The sequence below is a fragment of the Hippocampus zosterae genome, chromosome 3, assembly GCF_025434085.1.
Source record: "Hippocampus zosterae strain Florida chromosome 3, ASM2543408v3, whole genome shotgun sequence".
In the NCBI taxonomy this organism is placed as follows: Eukaryota; Metazoa; Chordata; class Actinopteri; order Syngnathiformes; family Syngnathidae; genus Hippocampus; species Hippocampus zosterae.
The window spans coordinates 21,856,393-21,881,678 of record NC_067453.1 but is presented as its reverse complement, the minus strand read 5'-3'; the positions used below and the strand labels follow the sequence as shown (position 1 = coordinate 21,881,678).

The window sequence follows — 25,286 nt, the reverse complement described above, 5'->3', positions numbered from 1 at the left end:
GACAACCCACCAAGTGTGAAATTAAACAACTAAGACAAATTTTTGTTACTTGTCTCATTCCAAAAAATCTTGAACCTCCAGAGCGACTTTCAAGTAAAGGCCACAGTCCCAACATGGTTAACTTAGCCAGTGATGCTTTCACATCTGCGCCATTGATTTGTAGTCCTGGCACCAAAAGGGTGATGAAATACAACCATGTTATTCGCATGGTTCCTTTCTTTCCAGGGTTAGGGCTACTGACCAACCGACCTACAGGTTATCTATCTATCTATCTATCTATCTATCTATCTATCTATCTATCTATCTATCTATCTATCTATCTATCTATCTATCTATCTATCTATCTATCTATCTATCTATCTATCTATCTATCTATCTATCTATCTATCTATCTATCTATCTATCTATCTATCTATCTATCTATCTATCTATCTATCTATCTATCTATCTATCTATCTATCTATCTATCTATCTATCTATCTATCGATGATACTGAAAACAAATGTTGCCGCACTTACAGGTGAACGCGCAAGGAGCGCAGCACTCTTGCTTGTCTGGCGCGCGCACGCACGCTTACGCTCGCGCACTCTTCTTGCGTCGAGAGCGCGCCGCGACGGTGACAGTCGCCATTTTATTTTGAAAATCAAACTGCACTTGAAGGCGCCGCGATCCTCTTCCATTTCGCCCAAGTTTGTTTGGAGAGAACGAAGGAGGAATGAACTACTGAATCACCCTCGTCGAAGCACGGTGAGATTTGGAATAAATGCCTCCTGACAGGTCCTTTCTCGCGCTGGTTCAGGTTGATTTTAACGCGTACTGGAGCGATTTGAAATCAACAGGACGGTGGTTAGCCACCAGCGTCGGGGATGGACTATTTACTGGAACCAGCTGTCATAAATGATCAAAACGATCAAATTGCTGAGGTTGACAGTTGCTCGTGTTTAATTTCCGTATGTGATGCACCTGTACCTTATACAAACTCCGCTTTAATATTTAGTGCAATTAGAGTCGAGGTAGCATACATTTGTTGGATACGAGATGCTTGCATCTCAAGTGATTGCAGTTCCGTAGACTAGACGGGTCTCGTTGGAGATGAGCTAACAAGGCTAATGCTATCGTATGCCAATCCATAGGGATTGTTTCTATAGTTAACTGCCATTGTATTAGTCAGGTTTTCTTTACCTAATTACGAATAAGATCCCAGATTGTACAGTTGTATATTAAAGAGTTATTTTATCAAAACTTTGCGGCAAACAATGCTAACCCTGTTTTGGGCCTTGGATACTAGCACGGTTAGCTTCAATATAGTAGCGTGAAGGACCGCTGGACTGTGCTTTACTCAACACTTTCCTATATGTACAGCATTAATTGGCTTTTTAAATGTCGGTGGCCGTTCTTGTCGCTGTTTTATACTGCTAAATTAGTTAAACGAGCTCATTATGTTAAAGGTAATCGGCTAAAAGTCAGGTCACGTTATAATATGCTGTTAGCTTCGCTGCTAGATATGCTCAATACACGACGCTAGGAAACAAACCCAACTTCTAGAAATCTCGATTAAATGTTGAATTGAGCAGTCAACCGTCTCGAATTTATATCATATGTATGAAATTAGGACGCCAATTGGGCACTTGGATAATCAATTACAGCAGCATTTCGATTGCTTGTTTATGGCTCGCGGAGCATTTGCTCCCTCCATGCACTTGTCCTTTGTTTCATTGTGGTGTTTTTCTGTTTTTTGTTTGTTTTTGTCCCTGTGCGGGATAGCGTCTCCACCTGTCTATTATGTGAACGTTTGTATGTTTTTTGTTTGCTGTGTACCTTTTAATTATGGGAAAAATAGAGGTGTGTTATCTGGAAGGAGCTGTCGATTCTGCCTCTTGTTTTAGCTCAACCGAGGCCTAGTGTGAACAATCTACAGCCTCGTTTTGGGGGTTTAGTTCCCGTGCTGAATTAGATGGCCACCAAACTTTGTTTCGTAGATTGTGTCGTAGACCTGTTAAATGTCACATTAATGTACGTTGAAATCTGCTAAATGGAACAATTTCAGCTGTCATGCCCAAAGGCCTCAAAAAGCCTGTCTATTTTGGCATGACAAGGAGTTGGTAAATACACGCTATTGGTGGCTGTTTCGGCCCAAGATCCCTTTAGAAAAGTAATCTCTTTGCCAATAAGGCCTGCCTCTCCCTGAAAAAAAATTGTAATTGCCTATCATGATAATTTGAGCCCTAATCTACCCATCCAAATGTTGATCATTTCATACCCTTCTGTAAACATTACCGGTGGAAATGAATAGTTTACTGATAATTTGGTGTAGTGGGGAAAATGCATCACAACTAGAAGGGCACTTGTCAGACTGTCACAATACCCATTTTAAATTCCTTTTACCCATATTATGGCATTTACTCAGGGATACATGGATCATCTAATTTTTAAATGTAAATGACTGCGTTGCCTCAGTTGGTCACTGTACTTTATGTAAAGCAACTACCCGTTAGCAACTGATCAGCTGTTGACTTCCATTATTTCCTAAATTAATCCGGACCTTTCTCAGCATCATCGTGAATGTTATTACCCTGCTCTCTCTGATGTCGCCCCCACAAGAGCGTTTACCTGTCTTCCTCTACTAGAACCGTTCGTCACATGTCTGTTCACTGTCAATCAACCAGCTAACAGCCGGAGGCCAAGGCTAGCTGCTGCTCCGCGAATGGCACCTTTGGGGGGCATTTTATGGCATTACAGAAAGAGCATGAAAATACCCGATTGAATGTGAATAGTTGTGTTTTGCAGCAAATTGGTTTTCTGTCATTCAGAAAAATTACAAATCTGGAGTTTTTACTTTGCACCTATTGACCAGTATTGAAGCAATGGAGAATTCATAAACATACTTGTTTTATATTGCATATGTTATAGCCTCATTATTAATTTTTAAATCTCTTCCTTGCAGATGCTGAACCTTATTTTAAACTGAAAGACTCTACTTGGGACCGGGAGCCACTGACAAAAACCTCATTTGGACGTCACAATTTTTTAAACACCTTTTGGGGGGGGGGGGAGAAAAAGTAACCTATCACTGAAGTGACTAAAGGGGAATAATGGTGATTTTGCGCCGTGCTCGGCCGCCTGCTTCCGCCCCAACCAGCAATGAATCTTGACTCGCTCTCGCTGGCTTTGTCTCAAATCAGCTATCTGGTGGACAATTTGACAAAGAAAAACTACAGAGCCAGCCAGCAAGAAATACAGCATGTGAGTGTTTTTAAAATAAATACTTTGACATCAACAAGCATGTAGTCTCTGAAGGTTTAGCGTTAATAAATCGCTGGGCCTTTTTCCAGATTGTAAATCGTCACGGTCCTGAGGCAGACAGGCATCTACTTCGCTGTCTTTTCTCACATGTGGATTTTAGTGGCGATGGTAAAAGCAGCGGCAAGGATTTTCACCAGGTAATTAAAAAAAATCTGAAACCATTGAATTTTCCCTATTTATGTCAGACTGACACTAAATATTGCAAAGTAGAGTTTTTATTTTTTTATTTTTTCTCAAAAGAATAAAAAATATATAGTACAAAATTAAAGTTATGATCTTGGAAATATCAAATGGGGCTCTTACAAGTCACTTTTTCAATTTCGAAGTGGAAATATTGCAATAGTTAAATGAAACACTATTATTTTGGCACACCAAGATCACATTGATAGGAGTATCAGGAGTTTGAAATGTAAATGTTAATAAATGTGTGTAATGCTGTGGACAGCTTCCGACACACATCACTGTCTTCATGAAGTAGTCCGCAATTACTTTGGGATCCCTGTTGGTATGGTATGCTTCCATCCACAATAGGGGTCCACTAAATCTATCAATGCAGCCAATCATTTGCAAGACGGTGTCTGAAAAGTGATTCCAGTTGCCATGAAGCAGTGTGTCCCAACCTTAATTGAGCCAAGACACATTTTGCATCTGAAAAAATTCACGGCACACCACTGAGCAAGACGATTCATAAAAAAGTGGATATACAGATTACATTTCTGTCATCTGGTGGAACAGTATTTGATTATGACTTTGAATTTAATTGAATTGAATACAACTTTATTGTCAAATGTGCTGTAAGTAGTATGTATAACATACAGCACAGATGAAATTTCTTCCCTCTCAACATAAAACTTTTAGCATACATGGTTAGCATAGATTTCGCAATAATTTTTTTCCAAGATACATCTGACTGACTGTTAAAATAGTCTTTTTAGGGCTAATGACATCACCCTTAATTCATTCTCCTTTCACACACTTTGTGCAGATTGTGGCTATGGGTATAGAATATGTTGTGCAGACTACTTTTTACCATCCCATTGATTCTTTTGACACCTTTCCCTTCGTTGTCCTTCATATGCCTTTATTCTCTTTGCGGTTTCCTCCCCGGCATGTTGTATTTCCAACTTGGCCAAGACACAGTTTCTGATCCAGGAGTGTGTGTCACTGATATCAAAGCCCAACTTTATCTCGACTCTGTGCTACGCCATCGACAATCCCCTGCACTACCAAAAGGTATGGAGCAGTTTTTGACGTAACTCCACCTGAAATGACATTAATATACATAAACAGTGCAAAGTGTTTGTATAGTTTGTATACAGCAATTTTTCCTGTCATATTCAGTAGTAAATGAGAAATTGACATGAGTTTTATTTCAGAGTTTGAAACCATCTGCCCACTTATTCACTCAGCTGAGTAAAGTTCTTAAGCTCAGCAAGGTTCAAGAGGTAAGCCACTCAATCCTACTGCTGCAGTTAGTGGGCCAAAATAATAAGTCAAAAAATGTACAGTATTCCGAAATGGGTGAATGTGCTTTTTGGAAGTTCCTTGCAATCATTTACATTCTAGGTGATATTTGGCCTTGCACTGCTCAACTCCTGCAACACTGACCTCCGGGGATTTGGTAAGCAGTTCTCGCTAGAGCTTGATTTAAAAGTGCTTCTTTAAAAAAACATTTAAAAAAAAAATCACATTTGTGTCCTGACTTTTTTTCTTAAACTTCCACAGCTGCACAATTCATAAAGCAGAAGCTTCCCGACCTCTTGCGGTCATACATTGACGCAGATCTCGGCGGAAATCAAGAAGGTGGCTTCCAGGACATCGCGATCGAGGTCTTGCACCTGCTGCTCTCCCATTTGTTGTTTGGCCAGAAGGGAGCCAGTGGGGTCGGACAGGAGCAGATTGACGCCTTCTTGAAGACACTTTGCCGAGGTAGGTTGAATCCTGCGATCTGGGACAGGTCCTCAAAGTTCAGATGTCAACCATTAAATATATGTCGCTTGAAATTTATATAATTTTCGTTTAAATGGTCAGTGATGGGCCTTGCGTTTGGTACCTGGGCCTTCAGTGGGGATTTATCCGGCAGCCCACCTCTTGATACATCACTTTGTCATTGCATTGATAGAACTCATCAGTACAAGTCGGTTTTGCAGCACGTATCTGGCACACACATCATTTGGAATAGTTCAGTATCAGTTTATAGAATACAATGACAGAAATATATATTTTATGTACATCTTTCAAGAGATACTGTTTATTGCATGTATTAATGTCCCAATTGCTACTGAATAGGGATGTAACAAAATAGTTGAATCTGAAAAATACAGCTTTGATTTAAAAGATGGGTGCATCAAATCATCGTTCCACTTGGATATATAAATCGAGTAACTTATCGAATCGTCTTTTTGTGAGAGCTATAACTTGGAAAGAAATGCCACATCTACATTAACCAATTGACAAATTCATTCATATTGTAAAATACCGATAAGAAACTTACTGCATCATACACTCTGACTGACTTGTAACATATCAAATTCTAATTCCACTGAATTGAGCCGAATCGTTCCACTTTAAAATCAACCATTTTTGGATCGTATCTCACTCCATGCATTGAGATGTGTAGTGAATCGTCTTAAAAAACACCCCTACCACAAAGTATTTTACTAGCTAAATTTTGGCTTGAAAGTTTTAGACATTGAGAGTCAGCGCTGTGGGTTCGTGTCGTAAAATTTGAAATCTGATAGTTTAGAGAGCGTTCCTCTGTGAATGTCTATTGCACTACTTATTCTGAAGGCCTTGGACATATGAGATTGGGAGTGATGTGGCAGTATATATATATATATATATATATATATATATATATATATATATATATATATATATATATATATATATATATATATATATATATATATGCTGAAATCTGACTGGCAAGTAAAATGTGCATCCAAGAAAAATAATGCAAAGTGAAGATAACAAACTTCCGGGAATACTTTTAAAATATTATGAAACAAGTTTAAGGCTGTTGTGCTTCCGATAGTGTTTAGGCTAACAGAGAAGGCCCGCCACTGGGGATGGTAATATTGACTGTCTTCTTTGTTTCAGATTTCCCGCAGGAGCGCTGCCCTGTGGTGCTTGCACCACTGTTGTACCCTGAAAAACGGGACATTCTCATGGATAGGATCCTGCCTGACTCCGGGGAGTTAGCCAAGACCATAATGGAGAGTTCTCTTGCAGAATTCATGCAGGAAGTAGGCTATGGCTTCTGTGCCAGGTATTTATGCTCTCGGCTTGAGTTGGTACCAAAGTTGTGTGCTCCCCTTTGTTGTCAGTACTGATCCGTTTGTCCTTTCTACTCAGTCTGGACGAGTGCAGAAACATAATCCTCCAGTATGGGGTGAGGGAGGTGACAGCCAGCCAGGTAGCCAGGGTCCTGGGCATGATGGCTCGTACCCACTCTGGCCTAACTGATGGTATCCCCCTACAGGTGAGTCAGTTGGTTGTATGCATTTTGCCTCCACAATATTTCTATCCGTTCAAGCGCGATTTCTATTCTCTTAGTCAATCTCTGCACCTGGAAGTGGCATCTGGAGTGATGGGAAGGATAAGAATGACGGCTCACAAGCACACACGTGGAATGTTGAGGTGCTCATCGATGTGGTTAAGGAAGTGGTAAGTCACCACTCTTAGATACCATGCTTCGAATATAGGTACATAACATTAAATTAGCGGTTTTATATTGATTAATAACAGCGTCAGTCATCGAATTTAGAAAAACTAATAAATGGATTAGCAATCAAATATGCATGAAACGGTACAATATCCTTTAATAGGGTTGCGTGATAGTTCAATATAATCTATCCTGACAGACACAGGATCAGTATCAATAGAAAATCCCATCGATAAAATGTTTGATAAAGAAAAAAAAATCTAACTCCAACTAGCATTTTGCATGTCGTAGTCAGCTTGCAGCCAACTCCAAACACTAAGAAGCAGCAGTTAAACCAACGCAGAAGAAGCTGCTTATACCAACGATGGAAGAAGAATGCGCACACGTGCGGCATACTCAAGCTGAACGAAAACGTGGCATAACTTAATTCAAATAATTGAGCACTCGACTCTTGCATTAAGATGATATTGTGCATACTAACGCGATTAAACACCTGTGGATGGCGACGTAGTGTGCGAGTAAAGGAGTTCCCAGTATTTGACATGCTCTAGGGCCAGTGTTAGCCACATCCGACCCTTGGCATGGCACGCATAAAAATCAGACAAGTCAAATATGAAGACTATTTATTGACATAATGAGTGGTTGTTGTTTTTCTGACTGTTATTAATGTTTCACCTCCAGCCAATACTCACTTTGAGCATGTCAATCCTGTAGAATCCAAACTTGAACTTCAAAGAGGTGACATACGAACTGGATCATGCAGGATTCCTAATCCGGGACAGTAAGGGCCTGCACATAGTGGTGTATGGCATTCAACGGGGTTTGGGCATGGAGGTCTTTCCTGTTGATCTCATATATCGTCCATGGAAACATGCAGAAGGACAGGTAACATTACAGCGAGGTTAACTTGTGTAGTTTTACATGTCCAGTCTACCACAATATGGATAATTTGTTGCAGACGTAATGGATCTATCATATCCTATCATATTAAACATGTAAAATTATTGACTACCAATCTCTAAACGCCTATGTTGTTGTTTTCCAGTTATCATTCATTCAGCACTCTCTTATGAGCCCTGAAGTGTTCTGCTTCGCTGAGTACCCTTGCCACACAGTAGCAATCGACATCCTTAAAGCACCACCGGAGGATGACAACAGGGAGATTGCAACGTGGTATGGAATTGGTCCATTTTGAGACACGTGTCCTAATATCATGGAACGCACAAGCCACAAACTTGGTGCATATCACACATGTGCCTGAAACTTCTGAACTCATCATAGGAAAAGTCTGGATTTGGTGGAAAGCCTGCTGAGGCTATCAGAGGTTGGCCAGTACGAGCAGGTGAAGCAACTCTTCAGCTTCCCCATCAAGCACTGCCCGGATATGCTTGTTATGGCATTGCTGCAGATCTCCACCTCTTGGCATACACTGCGCCATGAGCTCATCTCTACCCTGATGCCAATCTTTCTGGGCAACCACCCTAACTCTGCTATCATCCTGCACTATGCCTGGCATGGACAGGTTGGTCATAAAACGTATCTTGGTCAATTATTGTTACAGATACCCGATGTCCACAAATCAAGATGTATAGTTATACTTCTCGTCCCTTATCCTTTCGGCTCGTCTGGAATACACTGAACCTCTATCGCTGGTTGATAGGTTTAAGACCCACATGCAGTAGGTGGAAATCCATGCTGTTGACACCAATAAAAAAACGTTTTGCACTACCCATATGCATAAAATACACTTAAACTTTGCACCCTTATTCAGTGATTGAACATTATTTCAGGATGGCGATGTGTTGTTGGCGTCGGTAGCAACAGTTTGTGACGCTGATATAAATACAAACTGCCCAAATACAGTTTGGACGATGAGTAAAGTCGGCCTGTCCGCAATGAAATGCTGCCGGGAACAACTCAAAATAAAACCATACTGAAGAATTGATGTCCGTATTTTTTGGTAAGCTAATGATTATTTTGAAATTGGCCTTCTCACCACATTGGCGGCGTGTTACTGCCATGAATAGAATGGCAAATTGTTGCTGCGGTTAGCTTGACTTCTTCTCCCTCACAGCGTTCAAGGAAATAAGAGGGTATTCGAGGCAGAACAAAATGCTGCACTTTTATTTATTTATTGTAAACATTGTACTAACTCTGATTGCTTTTTTTTCTTTTCAGGGACAGTCTCCTTCCATCCGTCAGTTAATTATGCATTCAATGGCTGAGTGGTATATGAGAGGTGAGCAGTATGACCAAGCCAAGTTGTCTCGCATCCTGGATGTGGCCCAAGACTTGAAGGTTTGTCAAAACACACCAAAAGCATGGAAACAGAATATGTCACAATATTGCTTGTTTTTTATTATAATACTATAAATATGTAAAAGCTTCCTTTATTTAATGGAATGCTAATGGACAGTTATGTTTGTGATTGTTTTGTAATGCCTAACCAACATGCAGTATGATTTTGTTTGTTCTGCAGTCTCTCTCGATGCTGCTGAATGGTACTCCGTTTGCCTTTGTTATTGACCTTGCTGCACTTGCCTCTCGCCGTGAATACCTCAAACTTGATAAATGGCTGACTGACAAAATTAGAGAGCACGGGGTATGTCTCTATAAAAATTTCTCAAGCACACCAGTTGGAATCTATATGGAAGTATTATTTATTTGTTTCTTTATTTCCTGAATCAGGAACCTTTTATCCAAGCTTGCGTCACATTCCTTAAGAGGCGATGCCCATCCATTATGGGGGGTTTGGCCCCAGACAAGGACCAGCCTAAAAGTTCTCAGTTGCCTCCAGAGACCTTAGCCACCATGCTGGCCTGTCTTCAGTCGTGTGCTGGGTGAGGGCCTCCTGTAGTTCAGTGTTTGGGCTTGCACTTTGCTTAAAAAGGTTCTTTTTAGTGCAACATTTCCAACTGAAATTTTTGTTACCTATCCCTCAGGAATGTTTCGCAAGAACTGTCGGAAACGATCCTGACCATGGTTGCCAACTGCAGCAACGTGATGAACAAAGCCCGGCAGCCACCACCTGGAGTCATGCCTAAAGGTCGGGCCCCCAGCACTAGCAGCCAGGATGCTATTTCCCCTGTTCAGGTATCTTAACTTTGACACATAGGGTACATCTGTGGCACAACCATCACACTGTACAAAATTGCTTTGTCACCTATCCGTACCGAGTAATGACATATTATACTGCCTCAATTTCCTTGTAACACTGCATATGTTGATGAATAAGAATTCCACGGCAATTTTTCCCGCAAGAATCTGCATATCAGCCGTTGCACAGGCTTTTAAAGTTGTGAGAGATAAGTGTCCTTTTAAAGGCGAAGTCGCCCTCCCCCTTCCCCCCAATAAAAATTTCCCATCACAGATTTTCACCTATCATAGGTCGGTTTGGAATTTAACTCGCGCAGTGACGCAACGAAGGAAACACTGTTTTTGAAATAAAACTAGTATACTCTATTAGCTGAACAACTTCCTGCCTCATTCTCAATCCAACATTCCTTCTTTTGCTTCCATTAGACGGACCCGCTTACTGGCATGGGCTCCTTGAACCTGGGCGGCACAGCCACCTCCCACACTCAGAGCATGCAGGGTTTCCCCACCTCCCTTAGTTCAGCTTTCAACAATCCCCAGTCGCCAGCAAAGGCATTTCCACCTCTCTCAAACACCAATCCAAGCACACCATTTGGTGGTATTGGCAGCTTGTCCTCGCAGCTCCCTGGTATGGACTCTGGTACTGTGGTTTTTAAAGCATTTTCCTTTAATATCAACAATGGAAGTAAATTTCTGATTTTTAAACGCCACTAGGTTGACAGTTGGAGCACATCATGAAATGAAATCTCTGTTTCTTTCCAGGTCCCTTAGGCTCAGGGATCGGGACTGGTATCGGTTCTAGTCTTGGAATGCCAGCAGTAAGCACTGATCCATTCAGCACCAGAAAGATGAGCACACCGAGCCTGAACCCACCTACCTTCCAGCAGAGTAAGATGAAGGCCTGTAAGTGGCGGTGGTAGTGGTGTGACTGAGAGAGCCTCGCCCCGCGCTGCTCAGCACTGTATTTCCTCTGCAATTGTCACATTATTACTGCATTTGCAAACCTATATTTTAGAGGGCCATTATTTTGTTGACAAATGTCATATAAGAACAATCTGTCTTATGTTTTGGACATGTCACCCCTGCCCCTGAAATGCCATTTAACCTTTCAAATATTTTGTAGAGGAAATACAGTCCAGTCTTCCATTCCTTGTCTGCTTCAGCTGACAGCCCCACTTTAGTTATTTTACTTTGTAATCCTTGTGAATCTGTAAGTGTACAGGTGCATCTCAGTAAATTAGACCGGAAAAGTTCATTCAGTAGTTCAAGTCAACAGGTGAAATCGGTATTTGGATTCATTAAACGCATAGATGTTAAAGTATTTTAAAATACAATGATGATCTCACAAAATTTGAATATTTAAGAATGTAGACTACTTAGTTTACAGAAATTCATGCAAAAGGAGCTACAACTTATTAACAATTTCAAATTATAGTGATGCTTTTCAAGAAACCAAGGGTGACGAACGGGACACTTTTACTGCAGTCAAGAGATGAGGTGGAGATGGTGGCATGGATAAGTGTTTTAGGAGCTGGGTTAGAGAGTGAGGGCCAGACTCGGGTGTTTTTGAGATGGAAGTAAGAGACTGATTGCATGTGTGGCTGGATTTTATTTATTTATTTTTAAACAAATGTACTGGATTAAAAGAAAAATTCAAGCCACTGTAAAGTATGCACTTTATTTAAACATTAAGTTTCCTGACTCTTTTGCATACCACTAGGTGTTGGCGCACCATGAGTGGTGCTAGACCCACACTTCATAATATCATATATTGGTATATTATAATTCATTATGATGCGCCTTTGTACATGTGATTTTCCAGACAAGACAAAATTACATGGCTTACGCTTTGCTTGTATGAAATCATTGCCCTCCTGTAAATTGTCTCAAGTCTGTACAATTCTCCTCCCAGCCGATCTTTCTCAGGTTTGGCCCGAGGCAAACCAGCACTTTAGCAAGGAGATAGATGATGAAGCCAACAGTTACTTCCAGCGCATCTACAACCACCCACCTCACCCGACGATGTCTGTTGATGAAGTAAGTAGCCAAATGCATTCTCTTGTGAATTGTGCGTTATATACATCGAGTATGCTGGCTGTTGAGGTGTAACTTTTTTGCCTGGACTATAACAGCAATGATTAACATGGATATGTCACGGCAAAACTATCATCCTCCAGGTTCTAGAGATGCTGCAGCGATTCAAAGATTCCACCATCAAGAGGGAACGGGAAGTGTTCAACTGTATGCTTCGAAACTTGTTTGAGGAGTACCGCTTCTTCCCCCAATATCCAGACAAGGAGTTGCACATCACAGCCTGCCTTTTTGGTGGCATAATTGAAAAGGGTCTTGTCACCTACATGGCTCTCGGGCTTGCACTCAGATATGTGCTTGAAGCCTTAAGAAAACCGTATGGATCCAAAATGTATTACTTTGGAATTGCTGCCCTAGACCGATTCAAAAACAGGTATTGACATTTATGCTTAATTAGACAGGTGTTTTTCTGTATGGCTAAAATTGTTAAATCCCATGTGATTTTTAGATTGAAGGACTATCCCCAGTATTGTCAACATCTTGCATCAATTGGCCATTTTTTGCAGTTCCCCCACCATTTACAAGAGGTAACCAGGTTTCCTTAATTTAGCTCAAAGCATTTTTAAGTCCAGATACTAGGGCTGAACGATTAATCGTATTTTTTGATTGAAAGCGCGATACCAGACCATGTGACCACATAATCATTAATGTTATTTTTTTATTATTATGATTATTTTGTGGCACTCCTTATCGACCCAGGATCTATTGTGTCAACTATTCTCTCACACACTCCGAACTCATCAGTCAGAAGAGGCATGTACTCCTCGTGATGGCTCATGCACACCCATCAGTTCCAAGCTGCTACAACTAATGCATTGCTCTGAGGCTCAAGCTACTACGAATTGTGCGTGCTAGCTGGCAGGGGTGAACATTATCCTCCCAGGGTGGAGAATCTCCCATTTAAGTAACTAATCCAAACACTAGAAAGTGTTATGTTGTACAATACCTTTTTTCAGAGAAGACTGTCTAGAACCGCTTTTCAGCAGACAGAGACCGGCTATGAACAGCAAACTAGGAGGTAGGATAGCGAACAGTGACAGAATGCACACGCTTTTAAAAACCTGAAATCAGTGACGTCATCCAGGACACATTTTTCTTTTAAGGACTGCATGAGTAGCCCACGGGCTTTTTCCAAAAGTCGCAATTCAATATTATTTTCTAATCGTTCAGCTCTACTAGATGCCCTAGCATTGTCTCCAGGGAGAGGCTACTGACAGATTAAATCCTACGCTCTGCATCTTCCAATATCCTGTGTGTGCAGTATATTGAGTATGGCCAACAGTCACGGGACCCCCCGGTGAAGATGCAAGGCTCCATCACCACCCCAGGGAGTCTAGCGCTGGCACAGGTTCAAGCCCAAACACAGCAGCCCGGTGTTCCAAAAGCACCACAACCGGGGCAGACGAGTACCCTTGTCACGACCACTACGACTACAACCACGGCCGCAAAGACCACGACCATCACAAGGCCAACACCCAGCAGCTTCAAGAAGGATGTGCCTGTGAGTTTGAACAGTGAACAAGTGACCCCCCTCCCCCACCACGCTTTAAACACATTTAGTTGTAAAAACAGAAACTTATAAAACACCCTTAAAGTATTCATTGCCCATTACTCTCGCTGTCAAGAAATGGGGGATGACTGTAACGTAATTTGGAGGAAGTGATAAGACTCAATCGCGCAATTCTTCAAATAACAGCTACAGCGTGCTTGCATTAAGGTGTTTCTTTGAAACTCCCGGTTGAAGTTTTCTGTAAAAAAAAACATTTTAAACTTTAGTTTCAAACGCCAAAATGTGCAACCAAACCATATACCGTAATTTTATCTGACAAAAGTCCCCCTATCTTAAGCCAAACATGATAAACGTCACAGAAATTAGCATGGATTCTAGGGTCATTATAAAACTTCAAACGGCTCCTACTTAACACACACATACACACACACACACACACATAAAACAGCAACACATTCAAACACAGTATGCCATCATACTTATCTGTTTTTTGAAAACCGTGAATTTTAAGTGGCAAATGTGGTCCTGTACATATTAAACTAAAGGGACATCCACTTACGTTGTTTTTCCTGAAAGACCTCTGTGCTGCCCTAAAAGTTGTGGCACTCAGTCGTGTACCAAGACTTGCGTCGCCTGACTTTAAAATTCGGCCTTGCCTATATTCTGGAAAAACTCATGAATCTTCATTACAAAATTTGTAAGGTAAACTAAGCTGCACCTTGTATTCCTTCTCACAGCCCTCCATAAACACTACAAATATTGACACTCTACTGGTGGCCACTGACCAAACGGAAAGGATTGTAGAACCCCTGGACAATGTCCAGGAGAAGATTGCTTTCATCTTCAATAACCTTTCCCAGTCAAACATGACACAAAAGGTAAATGGGATGAAAATATCAACTTGCCATGCAGCCTATGAAAAGAAGCTGTTATAATCCTCTCTTTTAATTAGGTTGAGGAGTTGAAAGAGACTGTGAAGGAAGAGTTCATGCCGTGGGTGTCTCAATATCTGGTGATGAAGCGTGTCAGCATTGAGCCCAATTTCCATAGTCTCTACTCCAATTTTCTGGACACGCTCAAGAATCCCGAGTTTGTCAAAATGGTCCTCACAGAGACGTACAGGAACATTAAGGTTGGATATTTGTGGGATCTCTCCTGGAAATACTGTTTTGCTGCCTACTCTATAAGCCACCTCCTGTTCTCCATTTAGGTTTTGTTGACATCTGACAAGGCTGCTGCCAATTTCTCTGATCGATCATTGCTGAAGAACCTGGGTCACTGGCTGGGCATGATTACACTGGCCAAAAACAAGCCTATTCTCTACACAGTAAGATGTGTTAACATCTTTGATCCCTTGATAGCTCAGTTGGATTTTAAAATAACTTTATATTCCCATTGCCGCAGTTATTTGAAATGGCTCAATGTTCCCTCCCATAACTTTTCCAGGATCTGGAAATAAAGTCGCTGCTACTGGAAGCTTATGTGAAAGGCCAACAGGAGCTACTTTATGTGGTTCCCTTTGTGGCCAAAGTTTTGGAGTCCAGCCTACGAAGCATGGTAAACATCATGGATTGAGAAAGATCATCGCAGCCCAGGCCTGCAACTTTATGGTTTGTTTACACTCTTGTAGGTTTTCAGGCCCCAGAATCCTTGGACCATGGCCATCATGAATGTTCTTGCAGAGCTACATCAGGAACATGACCTCAAGGTAATTTTACTGGTATTGGAAGCCTAAAGAAACATTTGAGTCATTTTGAGTCTTGAATATCATTGTACAAATGTCTTGGACATTTTTTTTAAAACTGCTTGAAAAAATGTGGCTGTTTTTTTGCAATGTTAATATTTTGTCTTGACATTAATTGGCAGCATCTCACTTAACCTGAAAACACTGAAGACAGGATGACGTTTGTGTTTAATTGCAGCTTAACCTGAAATTTGAGATTGAAGTTCTTTGTAAGAACTTGTCTCTGGACATCAATGACCTGAAGCCGGGGAACCTGTTGAAGGACAAAGACAAACTTAAGAGTCTTGAGGAGCAGCTGTCGGCACCAAAGAAAGAAGCAAAGCCTCCGGACGAAATGCTCCCAGTTTCCACATCAGGTCAATCTGTATTTCAACACAAGTTAATGTGTTATTGTAAAACCTGTTTTCTGTTTGCCTGTATTTTTTTCCCTGATATTAAATAGACTTTTTTGTGACCAACAGGAGACTTTGTTCCGTTTTCAGCGCCACCCTCCACTCCAGCTGCCACCACCGCTCCTTGCACAACCACGGGGCCCCCCACCCCACAGTTCAGTTATCACGACATCAATGTGTATGCCCTGGCAGGCCTGGCACCACACATTAACATAAATGCCAACGTAAGTATTGGTTGAATTGGGTCAAGCACACACACCATTTTTTTGAGCGGGGTTGGGGGGTTCCATTTTCCTCCCCGTATTTTGGAGAGAGTGTTTGAATGTTTATCTGTGTTTTTTGAATATTTTGTGGTGTTGTAATTTCAATTCTCCATTACATTGTAGTATATTTATTTTAAAATGGGCAGTTAATTCTCAATCACCCTGTATATTATAGTCCAGGTTGATTAAGGGAATTGCTACTAATTTTCTTGATGTTCCCTCACTTTCTTTTTCTCTTTAGATCCCTCTTCTACAAGCCCATCCTCAGTTGAAGCAGTGTGTGAGGCAATCAGTTGAGCGTGCCGTCCAGGAGCTGGTGCACCCGGTGGTTGACCGCTCTATCAAAATCGCAATGACGACATGCGAGCAAATTATTCGAAAGGACTTCGCGCTAGATTCGGAGGAGTCCCGCATGCGTGTGGCGGCCCATCACATGATGAGGAACCTGACTGCTGGCATGGCCATGATCACCTGCCGGGAGCCCCTGCTCGTCAGCATTGCTGCTAATCTCAAGAACAGTTTTGCGGCTGCGCTGCGGGTAAACTTAGTTCTGCTGCTTCAGCCTACCTTCTTTGACAAAGTACTCAAATGTTCCACTTTTTTTGTTTTGGGGTTTTTTGTTTTTTTTTTTTCTTCCGTCAGGCACCAACTCCCCAACAGAGAGAAATGATGGAAGAGGCTGCAGCCAGGGTTTCTCAGGAAAACTGTGAACTAGCATGTTGCTTTATTCAGAAGACGGCGGTAGAGAAGGCTGGCCCTGAAATGGACAAGCGCCTTGCCACGGTAAGGGTTGGGAATGTCACATTCAAGCATCTGTGGCTTTGACCTAAAGTTTTTTTTTTCTTACTACCAACCACAAATTAATTCTACCTTTTTTTCCTATCAGTGTATACATGGTGAGCCAAAAATTTGTATACAACGGAGCCCTGCTATTTGCAGGAGCAAAGGGAACGAGCCCGATCGCAAATTTCTGCAAATGATTTAAAATGTCCTAAAAATGAGTACATTTTCCTACTGCATAAGCATATTTTAAATTATAAATAGCTACAAAACATATGATCCCAAAACACTTTTAGTCGCATTCCAAATTCTTATGAAGTTTCAAACATAGCTTTACCATGAAATTAAATGAGAAGTTTACACAGCAAAGTGTAGATGGATGCAAAGGATTTTGGGTGTACACTCAAAATGCTTTAATTATATCTACAGTGTACATTGAAAAATGGTTTCAATACCAAAGGGTCATGGTTTAAATTTTTTTTTGTTTCTTTTACATGATGGAGACCTTAAAACCTGGTGTGAGGCAGCTCCTCCGTCCAGCCTTATTTTGAGACATTTCTCGTCTCCTCCATCACTTACTATTCTTTGTTTCCTTCATAATTTTTCCTTCTTTGTTTTCATACTTTTCTTCCCGTAGGTTCATTAAAAAGTGAGCTTACCTTTGGTGCACTCTATTTCTAATCAACTTGTATATCCCTTGTCATCTAGGAATTTGAGTTGAGGAAGCATGCACGTCAAGAAGGACGCCGTTACTGTGATCCAGTTGTTCTGACTTACCAGGCCGAACGTATGCCAGAGCAGATAAGACTAAAAGTAAATGTTCAACTGATGACTTCATTTTAATAGTAATTTAGTTATACATCCACCTAACTCACCATTCATGTTCAATGTCTTTGTTTTTCAGGTGGGAGGAGTCGACCCCAAGCAGCTAGCAGTGTATGAGGAGTTTGCAAGGAATGTTCCTGGTTTCTTACCCAGTAATGATCTTTCTCAACCAACTGGTTTCCTTGCTCAACCAATGAAGGTATGTATTTCTTTTGTCAAGTAAATGTGCACAAAATACTCCTTAACATCACAAAGTAGTGTGATGGTTTCTTGCAATTATCTTTGCAATCAGCAACAAGCCTGGGCCACAGATGATGTTGCCCAAATCTATGACAAGTGCATGGCAGACTTGGAACAGCATCTTCACGCCATCCCTCAGGCGCTTTCCATGAATCCCCTGACCCAAGCCCTGCGCAGCCTCCTGGAGGCTGTGGCATTGGCAAGAAACTCCAGGGATGGTATTGCAGCTCTTGGACTGCTGCAGAAGGTAAGACTTGAGGCTTTCTTTGGTAACAGAGGCAAGTTTTAAAAAGTTCTCAAGTTATGACGGCAGATGTGTTCCAGACCCACTTGCAATGGGTGGAAATTCTCAAAATGTTTTTTTCATGACTGTCACTATATTACTGTAAATAGTTGTTAAATAGAATGCTAATTCACGCATGTGCATTCCAAGATATAATACCAACAAAAAGTTACTTGTGACCATCCGGTGAAGCACACCAGGCAGCCTGTATTGGCACGCCATACCATTAGCGCAGTGCGTTAATATTCTTGCAAAAATCCGGGATTTGTAGAACCATCAAGTTTACACGCATAACTTATTTTCTACTGTATCCCTACTGATGGCCAGAGGTGGTGATTAAAGCACTGGATGATCATAAAAGGGCGTGCGCAGGTATAAACCGTGGGTTTCTCTGATATAACTGACATTTTTGTTCCAGACCAGTGGATGTTGTCCACAAAAATAAGCTACGATACAGCAGGGCTCCGTTAGGTGAACCCTGATTATAACTGGGGGGAAACACTTTTCTGCTCACCGGCCTGCTGAACCCATAGTTGTAATGTGGTGTGAGACTTGGATCTAGAATTCAATGTTGCTGGATACCATGTTTCCTCTCCTTTTGAAGGCTGTGGAAGGTCTACTGGATGCCACAAGCGGGGCTGATAATGACTTGCTTCTCCGGTATCGGCAGTGCCACCTGCTGGTTCTTAAAGCCCTCCAAGATGGGCGTGCATACGGACCGCAGTGGTGCAACAAACAGATCACCAGGTGAGGTCATTTCAGTTTGGAAATACAGGCGATCCTTGTCATGACAGTTTTCTGTTGTTATGGCAAAGAATGGAAACAGAATTTATGCCCACCACAATCTAACACAGTAAAGCACTTGTTTGATTTTGTTTTTTATTGACAGGTGTCTAATTGAGTGCCGGGATGAGTACAAGTACAATGTTGAGGCGGTGGAGCTTTTGATCCGAAACCATCTTGTTAATATGCAGCAGTATGATCTACACCTGGCCCAGGTACAACAAACCTCCACATAGAATTTTCTCACTGCAAATGTTGAAGAGGTTGTACTAGGTCTTGATTTGGGATTCCAAAATCTTTGTGTGGCCACACACAGCATGATGCTTCCGACTCTGACTAGGACCCAACCACCGCAAAAAAAATGACAGTTGGCCCCTCGCCCTGGGGCGCTCTAGCACAAGAAATCCTTGTAATGTGTGTCATGAGTCTGTTCTGAGGCTCCTCATACTATGTAGTACCATATCATTATTTTTTTAATCCATGAGGTGGACTGTCAGTCAAGGAAAACGCAGGTTGCTACAGAAAGAGGAGCTGCGTTAGAATTTAGACGAAAAAATGTGAATTCCTTGAAAGGCAAGGCTCGCTCACATTCATTTGAATGTAACTGGTACAGTATGTATGCTGCTTGCGTATACTATGTTTTTACCACAAGCTTCACAATTTCTTTCATGGTACCTATGAAATTATAAATATTGTTAAGTACTGACACTTCTAGTAGTACTTCTATCGCTTAGCGGTGCATTGCGTGTGGCTGTGTCTTGCTCATTAATAACCCGGTTTTTGAATTGCGGCAAAACTAGTGTGCGGTGCTCCTTAAAGTTAACAAATTGTTCCGTGGTTGTTGGCTTTCAGTCGATGGAGAATGGACTTCACTACATGGCTGTGGCGTTTGCGATGCAGTTAGTGAAGCTGCTGCTGGTGGATGAGCGCAGTGTCGGTCATGTCACCGAAGCGGACCTCTTGCACACCATTGAGACTTTAATGAGGACCTGTGCCCACTCTCGAGCAAATGCACCAGAAGGGTAAATGACACGGTTGGAATACAGTGAACCTGTTATATTGCGGGTCGTCTTCCATGGCGCCACAAAATGACAAATTAATAAGGCGATTGTTTTCATGTTGGCCTTTACATTATACCAGCAAGTCTGGATTTACCAGAGTTGAGTGCCTTCATTGAATTAAAATGAATGGTGTAAACGTTTTGAGACCCTTTCAGTGCCATACAGTACCACATTTTGTCATTTTAATATTAGTTGTCACATCAGAGCAGTGTGATGTGCTCTATTTGTATGTATTGTTGCTCCGTGTGCGGAAATAGTGGTTGTATGAAGTTGTATAATTGACCTTATACATTAGACTTAATTCTGTGGTTTGCTAAATATGCAAAGTTTGGTTCTCTTCCCGTGTTTTGTGTGGGACTGAAACGTATTCCCCGTGATAAAAGGAGAGTCACTGTTTACATGTGTTTGAGTACCGTACATGGCAAGCTCAAGTTCCAGCATCTTGCTTTGTATTTTAAAACGTTCAATGTTTTTGCCCAGGCTTCCACAGTTGATGGATGTTGTCCGCTCCAACTACGAGGCCATGATTGACCGGGCCCACGGTGGTCCAAACTTCATGATGCACTCCGGGATCTCCCAGGCTTCGGAGTATGACGATCCTCCCGGCTTACGAGAGAAGGCAGAGTATCTCTTGAGGGAATGGGTCAACCTGTACCACTCTGCTGCTGCGGGCCGGGACAGCACCAAAGCATTCTCTGCCTTTGTCGGCCAGGTATTCGGCAACTCTTTGAAAAGCAAAGATAACCACTATTGTGACTTTATAGTATCTGACTTTTTTGCCACTCAGATGCACCAGCAAGGTATTCTGAAGACGGACGACCTGATCACGCGCTTTTTCCGGTTGTGTACCGAGATGTGTGTGGAGATCAGTTACCGTGCACAGGCTGAACAGCAGCACAACCCAACAGCCAGCGCAGCCATCATCAGAGCCAAGTGCTACCACAACCTGGACGCCTTTGTTCGACTCATAGCCCTGCTTGTCAAGCATTCTGGAGAAGCTTCCAACACTGTGACCAAGATCAACCTCCTCAACAAGGTACATTGTGTACATGTGGGGGGTGGTGCTAGGTTTTCAATTGAATTCTGTTCCAATTGCAGCAGCATAACCAAACTTTTTTTTAAGTCGAAATGTGTATGAATGGGCTCAGCCAGTTAATTGCTTTCATCAAGTTCGGCACTACTCAAGTGCATCTTGTTGCGTGATCGTGTTATTCATACCACACTGCATATGCCTGTTCGTAACCTCGTATGTCACTCATGTCATCAACTGAGGACCTCCCTGGATTATGAATTTACACAGGAGCTTCCTCGCGTAATAGGAGATGATCAATTTTTAGTTGGTGAACAAAATCTACTATACGCTCCCCACAACTGCACCTTCTGCGTTCCTCCATTAGGTGCTGGGAATCGTTGTTGGGGTTTTGATCCAGGATCATGATGTGCGTCAAACTGAATTCCAGCAGCTGCCCTACCACCGCATTTTCATCATGTTGCTTTTGGAGCTGAACGCCCCCGAGCACGTCCTGGAGACCATCAACTTCCAGACGCTCACCGCCTTCTGGTAAGACAGGCGTCTACAGCTGCCTTAGCAGGAGGCTCTCTCTCTCTCTCTCTCTCTCTCTCTCATCTTTGGAAGATTGTTTTACTGAAATTGACCTTGCCTTCTTTCTTTTAAGCAACACCTTCCACATTCTGAGACCCACCAAGGCACCAGGTTTTGTGTACGCGTGGCTTGAACTGATCTCTCATCGCATTTTCATCGCCCGCATGCTTGCACACACGCCACAGCAGAAGGTTAGCTTCCCATGTTTCCGCAGTGCAGATGAATGAATGGCAAACATCATTGGAGTCTCAATGTTTCGTTGTCTCCCAGGGTTGGCCGATGTATGCACAGTTACTCATTGATCTCTTCAAGTACCTGGCACCTTTCCTGAGGAATGTAGAGCTCAACAAACCTATGCAAATCCTCTACAAGGTGTGCTTTCTGTTCCTCTTTGTGTTCATCTCATTTCCACAATGGCCTCATGATTTGTGTTGGTTTTAGGGCTGTCGCTAACAATCCTATTTAGACTCCATCATCCTGTCGTTATTTTACATTTTTTGGCAGTCTGTTGTCGTTCTCTGCATTTCTCACTGGCAGTCAGTTCTCATTGACTGAATGCGTGCGTCCTCGCGGTAAACATGGACAGTGGCCAAATATGCTTCAGAGTGGCCCAAATACAGTTTACAAATGATTAATTATAGTTTTGAGGCATAAATTTGTCAACCAAATTTTAGTGTAGCTAAGTTAGCAGATTCCCACAGGCCTAATTGTTTTAATTTTCTTTTCAGGGCACACTGAGGGTGCTGCTGGTCCTGTTGCACGACTTCCCAGAGTTCTTGTGCGATTACCATTATGGGTTCTGTGACGTGATCCCACCCAACTGCATTCAGCTGCGCAACCTCATTCTGAGTGCCTTTCCACGCAATATGAGGCTTCCTGACCCTTTCACTCCCAATCTCAAGGTAGAAGGCGCTGCCACATGCAGACGACCGACCGATGACGGTTGCACACTAGGGGTTTACAGACGAGTTGACTTTAACCACCATAACGATGTTTTTGCCTGCATTTTCTGAGTGTCTGTGATGTCGTGCAGGTGGACATGCTGAGTGAGATCAACATCGCTCCTCGCATCCTCACCAACTTCACAGCTGTGATGCCTTCCCAGTTCAAGAAGGATCTGGACTCGTATCTTAAAACGCGTTCGCCTGTCACTTTCCTTTCAGAGTTGCGCAGCAATCTACAGGTAGTGTTCCCCCTGCCCCACCTTCATTTGGAAGGGGCTATTGGATATCTAAAATCTGTTTGTCTGTCAGGTTTCGAACGAGCCAGGAAACCGCTACAACATCCAGCTGATCAACGCTTTAGTGTTGTACGTGGGCACCCAGGCCATCGCGCACATCCACAACAAGGGCAGCACGCCCTCCATGAGCACCATCACCCACTCTGCACACATGGACATCTTCCAAAACCTGGCTGTGGACCTGGACACGGAGGGTAACTTGGCTAGGTGCACGCACATGACTGGGCGGTCTTAAAGATGACACTGAAACACATGTGCTGCTTTTCAGGACGTTACTTGTTCTTGAACGCCATTGCCAATCAGCTGCGCTACCCGAACAGCCACACACATTACTTCAGCTGCACTATGCTCTATTTGTTTGCCGAGGCAAACACTGAGGCCATCCAGGAGCAGATCACCAGGTCAGTTCGGCTCCTCTCTCGTGTGCAGGCACGATCACATCGTTAAATGATGAATTGCATTTCAATGGAGATAATTCACTTGATATCTGACTAAATAGTTGTGGGTTTGGTCACAGAACAAATGCAACTGCTAAAACACATCCTTTTACACAGGGTCCTGTTGGAGCGGCTGATTGTGAACCGGCCTCACCCGTGGGGTCTCCTCATCACTTTCATCGAGCTCATCAAGAATCCCGCTTTCAAGTTCTGGAGCCATGACTTTGTGCACTGTGCCCCGGAGATTGAAAAGTAGGTTTAGTCTCGGGCTGTCAAACTGATTTTAGGCGAGGGCCACATTGTACTTAAAGGTATGACCGTGATCACAAAGGAATGTATGATTTGAGCTGCGTGACATTCTTTGACCAAATGTCCATTGCTTTCCATTACTTTTTTTTTTGGGGGGGGGGGGGTCATTGCCCCTGCCAAAATGGTTGACATGTTGGCGTGGTATTTATTTAGCCCGCTCAAGTCTATTGTAAGCCTGTATATTTTACATATGAGCCCTGATCTATAAGTGAGCACCACTCTCTCTATTGTTGCTGCCACAGCGCTGTTTACTGGTGCTGCACCAATTATGGCCAATTCCGAAACTACCAGACTTAAACAGCTGGTTTAGAAGGGTTCACTTAAAACGCAATGGACTAGACACCATTTTCTGTCCAATGTCATGAAATCAAGGTCCGACTGTACTTGGAGACTTCCCAGGTCTGCTTGTTGGCTTTGATGTGTTGATAATGTTCCCCTGTCCTCCATCAGGTTGTTCCAGTCGGTGGCTCAGTGCTGCATGGGTCAGAAGCAGGCCCAGCAGGTGATGGAAGGAACCGGCGCCAGCTAGCCTGGCTCACATACAGCTCGTAGCCTTCGAGAGAGACGTACGCACCTCCCCCTTCACTGTTGGCAGCACTGGATAAACTGGCAACCACAGTCTTTGTTGAGAAATGTGGACATAAGGACTACTGCTCCAGGTTCTGAAGATTTACATTTTTTTCATCCCTTTTGGAGCCATGTCTGGGAGGAAATAATGGATGTGAGAAATGCTGTTTACTTTTTTGATGCTTTGATGTAAATATTGGGGGGGAAGGGAAAGTCGATAAGTGGAGAGTGGGGAACATGTCGCAACAATTGTAGACTGACGTTAAAAAAAAAGAAAAAAGACGGAAAAAATATCTGAACATAATTTCACTTTACCAAAGTTTTTGGTTTGCTTCCCTCTCACAAATCCTTTTTGCCCTTCACCTTGTTTGCTCTGAGGCTGAAAGCTAAAAATAATTGAAGAAAAAACGTTTTGCTTTATTTTATTTTTTTTCCTGTCCTTAAATGGACCCGAAGATGAAATTTCAACTCCCGGGGGAGGGGCTCGTGTTTGTGGTGTCAGATGGAGATGCTTTACTGATGGTTTACTGACGGGTGGTACGGACACGTCTCTCTCCCTGGTTCTTGTAAAATTGTGCAAAGTGAAAATGGTTGACCTTATATGTTGACAATTTGTACAAAGATTCAAATTGAAGAACAACAGAAGGACCAATACAGCCCATTTTGTAACATTTTGAATGTTTTGTAAATGTATTGGTCCATGTGTATTTTGTAGTCATTTCTAGTTTGCCTTTAGTTCTTGCTACTTAATTGCAGTATGCGTACATACAGTTAATAAAGCATTCAGACTGCAAATCAGGATTGTAATGTATCTTAGTCACATTTGGTCTCTAAAATACTACTATGGGGATTGGGGTGATCTAGTATAGCTATGTAGTGTAATGTACTCTCATGTGGGAAAGAAAAGCCCCAGTTGTCAGTTCTTTTGAGCTGCTTATGGAATGCGAGAATAGTGAAACGACACTGACTCGAGAGCTACGGTCAGCCCCGGCTGATTGGCAAATGCGACCCCATCAGGCCTCCAGCTCTCAAAGGCATATGCAAATATACGGCATATCATGTACATGTTATGATTAACTGTTTTGTAAACAA

General features: G+C 42.4%; 1 protein-coding gene across 9 annotated transcripts; it reads left to right on the top strand.

The window, feature by feature from the left end:
- Positions 1-597: 597 nt before the first annotated feature.
- On the top strand, positions 598-24,989 carry cnot1 (CCR4-NOT transcription complex, subunit 1). 9 transcript variants are annotated; one of them, XM_052061949.1, is made up of 49 exons: positions 598-747; positions 2,945-3,243; positions 3,333-3,440; positions 4,444-4,536; positions 4,680-4,748; positions 4,870-4,924; positions 5,029-5,232; positions 6,406-6,574; positions 6,661-6,787; positions 6,862-6,972; positions 7,685-7,855; positions 8,016-8,143; positions 8,252-8,492; positions 9,149-9,268; positions 9,450-9,572; positions 9,659-9,810; positions 9,913-10,063; positions 10,493-10,694; positions 10,829-10,954; positions 11,979-12,103; positions 12,244-12,530; positions 12,606-12,684; positions 13,419-13,658; positions 14,405-14,545; positions 14,620-14,799; positions 14,878-14,994; positions 15,114-15,224; positions 15,298-15,375; positions 15,590-15,767; positions 15,873-16,027; positions 16,308-16,604; positions 16,709-16,849; positions 17,555-17,659; positions 17,751-17,870; positions 17,964-18,158; positions 18,799-18,941; positions 19,084-19,192; positions 19,830-19,999; positions 20,519-20,750; positions 20,826-21,074; positions 21,436-21,599; positions 21,715-21,832; positions 21,912-22,013; positions 22,370-22,543; positions 22,675-22,824; positions 22,895-23,075; positions 23,150-23,282; positions 23,436-23,570; positions 24,078-24,989. In XM_052061949.1, exons 2-49 carry the CDS (start codon positions 3,142-3,144, stop codon positions 24,154-24,156), a joined length of 7,140 nt encoding a protein of 2,379 aa, XP_051917909.1. In that variant the 5' UTR covers positions 598-747; positions 2,945-3,141; the 3' UTR covers positions 24,157-24,989. The 9 variants fall into 9 exon arrangements, with proteins under 9 accessions (XP_051917909.1, XP_051917902.1, XP_051917908.1 ...); XM_052061942.1 differs by having other exon boundaries at positions 10,493-10,706; positions 10,829-10,969; positions 13,410-13,658; XM_052061948.1 differs by having other exon boundaries at positions 4,438-4,536.
- Positions 24,990-25,286: the final 297 nt, after the last annotated feature.

What these genes read in the sequence shown, in the direction of transcription:
- cnot1 (XM_052061941.1), top strand. Translation starts at nt 3,142, where the DNA reads ATGAATCTTGACTCGCTCTCGCTGGCTTTGTCTCAAATCAGCTATCTG. An exon ending in CTTGAAGACACTTTGCCGAG is followed by an intron (nt 5,233 to 6,405) that starts GTAGGTTGAATC and finishes TCTTTGTTTCAG; the next exon opens with ATTTCCCGCAGGAGCGCTGC. An exon ending in GCTCCCAGTTTCCACATCAG is followed by an intron (nt 15,768 to 15,872) that starts GTCAATCTGTAT and finishes TGTGACCAACAG; the next exon opens with GAGACTTTGTTCCGTTTTCA.